We start from the raw sequence: 11,636 nt of genomic DNA, 5'->3' as shown, positions 1-11,636 counted from the left end.
GAAACTAATCCTTACTAGTGCAGGTAGAAAGTCAATAATGGAGAGTATGCAATAAAAAAAATCTACCATAGTTTCTTTGCATGCTTTCACTGTGTCCTTTCCAATCACAGCACATAACTGTGTGCTCTCTCTTGCTCTGATGTTTCTTTTTTCTCTGGCTTGTCAGTCCTTGTCCCCTACTCAGCAGAGAGGGAAGGTTGGGTCTGAGGAGTTCACCTGCCTGAGGGTTCCACCACATCCCCCCAGTCGGGACAGCTGTTCCCCATAACTGCCTTCACATGTGCAGGAAACTGAGCATTAGAAAAACAAATGCAATGCCAATCTCTGCATAAATAAATACTCATATCCTTCAAACGTGTCCCTTTTATGCAAGGCATGCTACACCACCCTTTCAGATGGTTTTGGCTGCAGGGTGCCAGAAGGGCTGCAAAGCTGCTGATGCTGACACCCGCACCTACAGCCTCTCCCATAAGGGAGGAGGGGCCGCTGCTGCACCAGCGTAGGGACACAACCTGAATGCACCCACGTCAGCACTGGGTCATGTGCCACAGCCCCACACACCACGTGTTTAGGAATAACAGCTCCGGGGGCACCAGGAGTCCTCCAGACATGCCAGCGAGGGCCAAGGCCCCCCCCATACTGGGTCAGATGAGGCCATGGGGCTAGCAGAGCTGCCACCACAAAAAATTAACCTGGCTTAAATCCTTGATGCTTAAAATAAATTATATTTTTTAAAAAGAGTGAGCTTATTGTTTTCCAGCTCTCAAAATAGTAATTGACCAGGTTTTAAGGAAACACTGTCTCAAAATCAGTGATAAGAACTGCTAGTGGTAACCATACATAGGAAGGAGCTTGAGAAATCCATAAACAAGAAACCTTGAAAGCAGGGGTGATGAGGTGTCAGAATTCCTCAAAAAAACTACCAATGTGAAAGAAAAATGTTGGGAAGACCTCAGCAGCACCCCCAGGCCAAGGAGACGCTCTGAGCAAAGCCAGGAAAGTCCACCAGAGAGAAGGGTCGCAGAAAGAGAAGAATAAGTGAGAAGAAACAAATTGGTGCAGAGAATTAAGTCAACAATCAAGTTGGAAATGTTACAGGATCTTCTACCTAGGGACCCCGGCACTGAGTTCATGCAGACAGGGTCCCTCTTTCCCAGTTGGAAGGGACTGTGTTGAGGTCTCCCATGCTCCAGGAGCATCCCTCCAGGGCTGGAAGTGAGCTGGGTGGTTCACACGATGCTCCTCAGCCTTCCCACAGGCAGAGCAGTTTTTCAGCTGCAGGGGAAGAGGGAAGAACTCATGTGCAAATAAAACTGCTCCCCTCATGCCTTTCACTCTGCAAGGAAAACACAAACATATGGGAAATCCCACAGGATTACTAATTAAAATTACCACTTCACATCTCCTTAACGGTTATGAATTTAGTTATGGCAGTTTGCTTATGACTGATGGCTGTGAGTTTATTCATGGTAATTAACCTGTAGCCTTCCAGGACAAAAATCAGGCTCCGAGCACAGTACAGCCTTAGCTCAGAGGCTTGTGGCCTGAGGTATGTAACAAGTTTTGCACATCTACGTTACACCTTAGCTTACCCACTAGGAACCTAAAATCACTTGGGGTTTTTTTGCTCCCATAGTTCTGTTACTTTTGGGTGTGAGTCACTGGCTAGCCCAGGGCTGAGGGTGGTTTTACACCACTGTCCTCTAACATTCCTCAAACAAGACTGTCTCCTTAGCAGGCTAGCCTCATCCAAGAATAGGAAAATAGCGTAAAAACAGTAATGCTAAAAAGCAAGCAGTAAATATCTGGCTTTTTATAAAGAGTTTGGGAAGGGTTGTGGTAGTAGATGAGGATGTGCTCACATTTACGCTGAGTTACCTCTTTTTTCTACAAGCTAAGACTTCTTCCCCTTTACTGTTTTCTTCTTGGTCATACATGGTTGCTGATTTTAGCATCTGTGCATTTTGCTCTCTTGTACAAGGATAGATCATACTGATCTTACTCCATCAGGGCAAAAGTACAGCCAAAGGTTTTTTGGCCCCAGGGCCCTGCCCTTGTACAGTTGGACTCTGTGCAAAGGCTGCTAAACAGCAGACGACTCCAATATTATGTATAACTTGGCTCATGCTCTCTTTTGGCAGAGATGGGGGAGAGCCGAGCAGATGCACATTTCCTTCTCCCGTCAGCCAGAAATGGCTCATTTTTATTGTCACATGAACCTGGAGGCAAGCACAGGAGGATAAACACAACAGACTGTGCCTCGGTGATCTCTCACCAAACCACAGACAGGAGAGTAAGTCCTTTGCTGCTGGTATCCCCTGAGTTTTCTCCAGCATCTTCACCCAGTTTAGTGCACGAAGGGTTGCTCCGAGCCCCGAGCCTGCCCGGGCTTGCCAGCGAGGGTGCTGCGTAAGCTCTCTGTGTGGCACCGAGACTGGGGCCGCGGCTGAGTCACTCACAGCTCCTGATGCCATGTCTCATCTCTGGCAGGATATGGAAAACGGGTCAAGCCTGGCACACGACAGTAAACATATTCCTTCGGGCTGGCTTTGGTGCTTTTACCAGCCCCTTTAATTCAGGCATTTTGTAAAAGAAGCTTTTAAGACAGAAAAATCAAAAACCCCACTGGTGGCTCCTCAGTAAATGCAAAGATGACTTCAGCGTGCTGTGTTGAATAACAAAACTTTTTTTTTTTTTTTTGTACAATGCCAAAGTATCAGCGCAATGCTTTGAACGGAGGTTACCTTTATGATTCATGAATGAGCACTCAGTGGGCACATACAAGAGCGCTGTACGAATCAGGAAACGGCTTTTTCAGGTCTCCTTACAAAAGGAAGTGAGTCTGAAGCTTGCTAAATTTACAGAGAGGTCTTTCGTGAACTTAAATCTAGGGCACGGAAGCGGGGGGAAGGGGAGAATCTCTTTTCTTTCGCTGTGGATTGACACACTAACTCTGCGTGTTTCTACATACAATTTTTAACAAAAAAAAAAGAAAGTAAAGAAGCTAAACTGTGGTGGTGAGAACTGCTTCCACAGCCGCCTGCCTATGACGCTTAGCTGGTGCATGCATACGGCCACGAAGACTCTTCTGGCTTCACGCTTCTCCGTCCCTTCGCTGCTGGGGAAAAAAAAGTGCTTTTCTATGTCCCCAAGTAGTGAAGTCGTGAGTTGGCACGAAGGGAGCATCACTGCACACCTCTGCTCAGGACGCCCTTCCTTCCTCCTCTGCCTCACAAGCCGGCTGACTGCAGAGCAGGGGCACAGCAGGCTCGCAGGGTGCCTCAGCACTCCTGGCCAGGTGCTGGATGTGGCTCATTCTCAGTCCGAGGAAACAGGTAGTGCTTCAAAGGCACGAGTGCTGCACCCTGGAGTTGGCTGAAGGTACTTCGGGTCAAGACGGGGAAGATTCGGATGCATCTGGATGCAGAACACCGGATTTTAAAAGATTTTGGTACGGGAGGTAGTATGGTCTTGTGGCCTTAACACTGACAGCCAAAGATGGAAGAAATTAGGTTCTCCTCTTGAGGTTATTCTTTTATCAGGCATGCGGTTGCTGAACTCATTGCTACCTTAAAATACACGCTGAGCAAGCCCCTGAAACGGGATGGGGTGCTCTCGCAGCACTCCCTTGTTTGCCTGCAGCGGTCTCCGGGCTGCAGGCCACCTTCCTTGCATAGAAGGATGGCTGAACACAAGTGGGTGAAGGTCTGCAGCAGCAACAACACCTGCCCAGTCTGCCAAAAAAAACCCCACATAGCAAGTGACACATCTTGTTACTGTATGGGGCTGCCTTACGAACTTCAGGTTAGCTTTGCTGAACAAGATCAGGACACTCAGGCTACACATAAAGCACATCCTTTAGCTTCAGTCTCTTATCAAATTAAATTCTGGAGCCTTGTGCAGGTTTGTATTCAAGCTACAAACAAAAAGTTTCCTTACCAAGCTGCCCCACTCCCCACCCCCCCACCCCCCCCTGCTGTTTTCATAGTGGGCACAAAAACTCCAAGATCTTAAGTGCAAGCACTCCAACTGCTACACAGCTATTCTCGGGCACACAGCAGCGAGTCACCTGGGATCTATCTTCCTCCCTCCAGAAGATCCAGCAAAGCTTACTAATGACAAGATCATGCCTCAGTAACTGGGCCTGATGACGGAGCATCATATCCAGCTTACCTGCCACAGCTGGATGCAGTCCCCACGACTGACTGGCTTTGCATGGTAGTTGGTGTATGTAGACCTTTAAATGCACAAAAAAAAAAGAGTCCAGGAGTTCAGAGCCCAACAGCTTAGTCTGATGCAGGCATTGTAGCACCATTTCCCATGCAGAAAGGTATTTTTACAGGAAGATGACTGGTAACCAGCTGTGAGACATCCTGAACCCCCCTTTGATTTCTCCAGCTTTCAACAGCAACACAATGGCTACCAGGAACACCAGCCTGAAAAACACAGCCGCGAGAGCAGCATTCTGGTGGAATACAAGAACTTAAAGATAAAATGAAAGTCCAGATCAGACTTCAGTTTTTAACCTGAGACAACCAGTAATGAACTTTACTTAAACAAAATGGGAGAAAACGGTGCAATTGCGTCTATATACCAATGTCAATACACCTACACAGTCAAACAATACCAGAATCAGCTAACTGTCCAGCTTAAGAGGACAGGGGGTTGTTACACAATTAGAAACATCTTTATTCTGCTAAAACTTCTGTTTTGTCCTTAAGATACTGTTAACAAAGGTTTTCCTTGGAAACAAGAAGCTTTTGTACCTTTCAAAAACTTTCTGCAGTGGGGTTGACCTAGCACCTGCCAGGCCATCCAGGTGCAACAGCTGACACTGCTTTGAGATGCTACATCCAGGAAGATCCAGCAGGAAGTCATGCAGGCCTCCCAGTATGCCTGCTCTTTGTCAGTAGTGGTTTACTGCGATAAAACTGGCTTTACAAGAAGCTTGGGATTTATGGGAAAGTGCAAAAATAACCTTAACAAAACGACAACAAAAAAACCCAAACAAACAACCCACCCACATGCAGCAGGAGCTTGTATTTGTTCTGAAGCAAATGTGCTCACACCAAGATTTTTCTACCAGGGCTAATAAACAGAGCAGTAGCAAGCCCCTTCAACTCCCAGGGCGTTCTTTTCTCTAGGTCTACAACACAACTCCATCCATATCAATCTGTTTATCGCACTGTGGTTAAACTCTTTTCAAAGGTGACGGATGCAATGAAGAATGCTCCAAAACATCTCAGCTACAACGTCTGCCAACAAGTCAGTGTCTGGGGCCTTCTGCAGTTACAGCTCTGAGTCCAAACCAGATTTTTGCAATGAACACTTATGGCAAAATACTGTGGTTTTATTCAAGCTGCAAGACTGTGCTTTTTTACCTGGGCTAACAGAATTACTCTAGATTGGTGATGCTCCTTCTAGCAAAAGGAGAGGTTATGCTGCCCACTTTTACTCAGACAATTAACCCACTACCTACAGGAACTGTCATCCCAGCACTGAGGGCTGCACTGGCCAACCTGACAATCTCCAATTCTACAACACTCACATGCTACAGAAATTAAAAGACTGTGTCTTTAAGAGCGAGCACTGCAACCTAGCCCCAGCATACCTACCAACAGCCACCATGGCCGTGGATACTGAGATGAGAACACTATTATCCTCAGTTGCACAGACTCCAGTTACCAAGCTGAAAGGCTTTCGAGTGGAAGGATCACCAAACAGTTGATGTGAAACTTGGGTGAGGAATATACCATTTTTAAGTTATGTTGTAATATCTTTTGCCAGATTTTGCCTGCAGGCAATACATGCACAAATTAGTTCCATGCATCTGTGTACGCATACATATATATGAACAGCAGTCACTGCTCTCCTGTTCCTCATTAGGAAAGTCTGTGCCAAGTGACTTAAATGTTTACAATCTCTTGCACTCTCACCAGCATAAACTTTTTTTTTCTGCACTTGTAAAAAACAGGGTGGGCTGGGGTTTTTTTCAGTTAGACATTTTCAGTTAAAGGGAAGGATTTCAGTTAAAACTATCTTGCTCACATTTTGGAACCATCTCCTCATCATGTGTGTACGCAGGTGCTCGAAGGCAGTCATTTCCTGCTTGATAAAAGCATTCTGTTTTTATGTCTATCATCTGGGACATTTTTAAGCAACAGTGTAAATATGCAGTATGAAGACATGATCAAGTAAAAAGCATTTAAGTGATACTTACATAACCCAAGAGTTTTTAAACATGGGCACACACACATGTAAACAAAGATTAAAAGCTGCTGTGTTTGAATGAGGATTAGCTAATGAAACAGACTGGACATGAAAAACTTCACTTTGCTCTCACAGGCAGTAAAAAGAAACAGAACAGCTAACAACCACATCAAAAAGAAGAGTGAGGAAAGCACATCTTGGTGGAGTCTAGGGGTGAAAATACCTGAATTGCCAAGTAATCATGTTCTTAAATGCCAATATGGCATATGCCAAATATTACTGAGAAAAATACAGGGATCTGAAGCTGTATTCTTAACTCAATGGTAATGATTTTTCTAGGATATGAGAATGCGTAAGTGAAAGACAACGCTTAAGGAAAGAAACAAATCTATACTCGTACTGCAAGAGTAGTGCAACAGAGCAGTTACAGCTATGACCAGTATTTCCCAAGTTTCCTTTCCACTATTGACAAAGACACTACTTTGATCCTCCCAAGCCCATTTGAACTATGTTGGTGAATTTAAAGTAACAAATAAAACCACCCTCAAACCCCACTCAAGAACTCTTGCTCCCTTTGTAAATCAACATCCATCTTTAGCAGCCCGAAACAACCATAAAAACACACACCGAGCATGTTGGGAGATACTGTTTTTCTGCCCGAGGCAACCACATGCCTTATGCCTGTATTAAAAAGAGTTAGCCCATGTTATAAACACCCACACAGACTGGCATTCCTATGGCCAAGGTCTGTTTTTCTCTAAAAGTTTGTGGAATACACTCAGCTGGAATACCTAACCAAGTCATAACAAAGATGTTTCTCCCTGTTGTTTTTAGAAAGTTAATGTATTATACAAGCACACATATAATTCCATCCTTCCCCCATGCCTCATATGCACCAATTAATTTAGGAACATTTAAGACTCACCAACACAGCTTTAAATGCTCCGAGCTACTTTGATTACAGTAACTTGTGAAGCATCATGCCCCAAAAGACAGACTCATGGAAATGGCAACAAATAATGAAAGGTTTTATTGTTCAAAGATTTCAAAATGCTGGAAATCCTTTTGTATTTCCCTTCGCTTCACTTTTTCCTCCCCTCCCCTGGCAGGGAATAAGGAAACAGTCAAGTTATTCTATAGCTGGTTCCCACCACCGTAATGTTCTGGTTCCCATTGAGCTGGGCATTCAAGCAAAAACAAGAACAAACATTAACAGTTCCATTCCCATCCATCTACTAGACAGGAACTCACAGATGCTTCATTATATACCTCCCACTGGCACTGATGAGGCAGAAGATTTCTATAGAAAGGAGGGGGAGACTCGGACAAAACACAAGAGTCATTGTAATTGTTCTCATTCGTAAGTATTAGCTAATGTTAGCCAAAACATCATGCTACTTTAAGCTTTTCCTCACTGTTCAAAAATACAGGCATTGTCAACGGCATCTCAAGAACCTTTCATAGACTGTGCAAGTGTCACATACATGAGTTTAAAGACAACAGAAGGGGAAAAACACATGACCATTTTGTGTAACTGGAATTTTATTTTTATATATAAATACTAACAAGAGACTGAGGAATTTTGAGTCTTGCTACTTGCAATGTTGATCCTGCAATGGGACAAGCATGGGCAGGCTTGAGTCCTGCTGCAGAACTGAGGATGAGGTCTCAAGACTGACCAAGATACGTAGTGTCCTTTCACAGATTCCATACCAGAAGCTCAAGCAGCACACAGTCAGTCTTTCCTGAGGCAGAAGGCAGATTAGTCACATTCAAAATCAAAATGGATTCAGATAGTTTTCCTCTTTATCTTGGGAAACTGTTGCCTGTATCTTTGTTTTTTATTCACCTACAGCTGGAGAAAGGAGACAGAGGACAAGAGGGAGAGGGAAGGAAGGGGAAAGGAGAATTAAATATCATGGGCCTTTTCTTTCCATTGTCAAAGTGCAATTAAAACTTTTTTCCGTTGATATGGCAAGTTGATTAAAATTTATTTGAAGAACATTCTCAATACAAATTTACTTCCAGTAAAGTTATTTAACTCCTCATATTACTGACATTACAGCACTAATGATTTTGTTTGCTCTAGAGAACTCCTATAGTTGAACTGTATAGAAATACAAAAGGAAAAGAACACTTCAACAGTAACAAGACACCAAGTTATTTTTTTTAATAAAACTTTCTCAAAAATAATTCTTTTTTAATTCCCACCAAAGGCATTTTTCCTTAAGTCTCACTTACTCTGGTGTAAAGCTAGGGTAATTTAACTCAAAGAAATGGAATTACATAAATATAGAACCTGAACAGAGTGAAAATGAGATATCCTGTCTTCATGGAAAAGCACAAAGCCATGTCACTTCCATGCAACTCTTCAGCACAACAGCTGGAGAAAATTAAAGCTTGCTTCTCCCACGATGGGATGTGGTTCGAGCTGTAGTTTGTATACAATTACTGAAGACAAACATCCTACAATAAAGGAGGTGCAATGCTGTTGGGTTTGGGGCTGGAGAAATATGTTACCATCTCCAACCCAGAGTGATTCTGTCCTTGGCTGACCATTCACAATTTAGAGACCCATGCTGTGGCAAAACATTGAAGAAAATGAGACTGTCTTTATTTTAGTAACCACATTCAGCTGGAAATATTGCCAACAGTTGAAAAATACAGCGAGACTTTCAGGACTGATCTCATTTAGAATAAGCAAGTATGCCTTTTTCAAAGATCACAGCAGCATTCTCCAACCTTTGGGATTACCCAAATCCCAACAAAACATCTGGACTTCGATACCAAGTTAAATAACCGGATTTGATTTCAAGCAGAAGTAAAAAATGGTCACCCCCACAGAACAGCTGAAAATTGATACTGAATTGAACTTTCACCATCTGGTTGCTCTAGGTCAAAAATCTAGCAATTCCGTTTATTGAGCTCCTTCAGAAACAACATGTGGCGGATCAAGGAACCAGATTTCAAAATTGGCAGCACCCAGGTACTTCAAGCACCTGAGCAATTACCTTCCTTCTTTAAAAAAACCCAGACAGTAAACCATCTGCAACAGTAGCCATTAGTAGCCATTAGTGAGGTTTTCCCCAAAAAACTTACGTATATAGCATAAGTGTATTTATGATTAAAATCCTGAAGACAAATAATCTGGATATCAACTTCAGGTCCTCCTGACAGCTTTTGTACCTTTTCTTCCACCCCACCCCACTCCCCCCCCCCCCCCCCCCCCCCCCAAAAGAAAGAAAATGCGGCTTAAGCAAAAAGCACTAACATTTCAAAAAGTGAATAAAGATCTAACAGAAATTATACTCGCATAGTAAAAAATGCTAAAAGAAAATAAAAGCTATTTACAGATCTGTTTGTAATGAACCTTGATATTCGTATAGTATTCCATATACATAAAAAAAAGTTCAATTTTCCTGTTTTTTTGTCATTTAGTAGCTTTGTCCTCATTCACAAGCACAATGTTTTAGTGAATTTTAGAGAAGCTTTTCTTCCTCTTGGTTTTCCTGCATATCTTTACCTCCCCCCCAAAAAACCCTATTCTTCCTATTTTTTTAAAAAAAATATTTTTTAGGGCCACATTATAAAATACTTGGAAAACACATTCTTAAAAACTTTATATTCATATGTCTGAAGGAAAAACTAATGTACTAAGCAATCAGCCAGTCAACATACCTTTTTGCCCTTGTGAGAATTAGCTATAGCAATTTAAAATACATTAAGGGAAACACATTATAAACTTGTTTTGCTTTTAAAGCTGACCATGTAACAGTGGAACAGTGTTGCTCAGCAGATGTGTGCATTCCACCACATCTGCAAACATTTGTGACTGGTGATGATGCATGAAAGAAAAAAATTGGTGCAGTTTTCTAAATCCAGACTATTTACACAGTTGGCAGTTAGGAGAATAAAAAAAAGATTTCTGGTAAGCGGAACACTTCATACAAAAATAACGAGGAGTCCCTACAATACTAGGATCACCTTCAAAATAAGTCTTCACCATAATGTGAAAATAATATAGGGCAAAGACAAGCACCAAGAAAACATGTTCAGAAAAGACACCCTTTATCAAATGACAATAGAGCAGGCATCATCTGATATTTTGTACTAAATTATGCCCAATTACATCATCATTAGCAATAAAAAGCCTCAAATACAGAGCCATTTTTGTTCTATGAAATTGAGCCACCTTAAACTTGAGAGGGTGGTTTTGTTTTGCTTTTCTGGAAACTGTTAACCACCACAGGACTCGCTTGAGTTTAGAAAGCGGTCTACTGGCCAAGTCAGGACAGAACTGGCATTTCAAATTGAGTTCCTGGCTTGGAGAACTGGGAAGCGCCGCTTCCACTTCCTCCATCATTCATTCCCTACTGCTGAAGCACATCTCATTACCGAGGTGCATCAACATGAAAGATCTGGCACGTTATGGACGGTTACAGGCTTTAAGATAACACTACACCCTGGCACTGACAAATCTTTAAAGAAAACATACCAGCAGAGAAGAGGTTTCTTTCCCCTCCTTCATGCCTGCACAGGTATGACAAAGGCAAAGAGGTTTTTGGTATGGGAGGCAGAAGGACAAAAAAAAGCCCCAAAACACCCAAACAACTTCCTTAGGAAGAAAAAAAAAACCCCACAAACAAAAAAACCACCAGCCACCAACAATACATTAACAATGCCTTGCTACGTTAAGTCAGAACCCTTGGAGGAGACATGTTTACTTGCTGTACTTTACAGGTGAAGAATTTAGATTAGTTAAATAGTGTTAAGGAGCATGCATATTTTTGATAAAGTGTTATGGCAAGTAAAATTATTACCTATCTTCCCCTCTTTCTTCATTAATATGAAGATAACTACAAGTCAAACTTGCAGATGTTCAGCTTTTCCAGGTTATTTTGCTGCACATACCATTATATAGTCTATATCCTTTACCTGTTTGATTCCAAGTGATCCGGTGTTCTACTTCTGGGCTCGCTCTTCATTTGAAGCGGCATGGATTTCCAGGGGTTTGTCACCAACTGCATCACCCTTCAGGAGGGAGAAATATGCACAAAATTTCAATTGAGGCAACCCACATTTAACGATTTTGTCAGAACAGAAACTCTTCAAAAGCTGAAACAAAAATGTCTTGCAAAATCAAGTGACTGGTAAGACTAATTCAGCAGTATAATATACTCAAATATTATCTTCTCCCAGTTTCTAGATTTTAGTTCTCCTGTAGTTAGCCAAGCAATTAAAGGATTTAAAAGAACAAGTAGTTCAACAGAAATGCTTTAATTGACTCATTTTGCCTGCACTAATAACAAAGGATGAATTCCCACAGAGTAGTTGCTATTTTGCATTCTCTGAATTCTGTGTGGATTTATACAATAGCTCTCTTTTAGTATGTATCCTTTGAGAGAGTGTTCTCACACTTTCCTTGA

The 11,636-nt window shown here is 42.3% G+C and overlaps 1 protein-coding gene across 6 annotated transcripts in view; it reads right to left on the bottom strand.

Moving 5' to 3' along the window:
* Positions 1 to 7,734: 7,734 nt before the first annotated feature.
* APOO (apolipoprotein O) overlaps positions 7,735 to 11,636 on the bottom strand; it is a 32,572-nt gene continuing 28,670 nt past the window's right edge. For all 6 annotated transcript variants that reach the window (XM_040582514.1, XM_040582511.1, XM_040582509.1 and 3 more), the window contains 2 exons: positions 11,146 to 11,241; positions 7,735 to 8,065 (listed from right to left, as the gene is read on the bottom strand). In XM_040582514.1, the coding sequence (XP_040438448.1) occupies positions 11,173 to 11,241 (69 nt within the window). In that variant the 3' untranslated portion in view covers positions 7,735 to 8,065; positions 11,146 to 11,172. The remainder of the gene's footprint in view (positions 8,066 to 11,145; positions 11,242 to 11,636) is intronic.

This window comes from Falco naumanni, chromosome 2 (assembly GCF_017639655.2).
Source record: "Falco naumanni isolate bFalNau1 chromosome 2, bFalNau1.pat, whole genome shotgun sequence".
Taxonomy (NCBI): domain Eukaryota; kingdom Metazoa; phylum Chordata; class Aves; order Falconiformes; family Falconidae; genus Falco; species Falco naumanni.
Note: the sequence above shows the minus strand (reverse complement) of the source record. Positions and strands in the feature narration are given on the sequence as shown.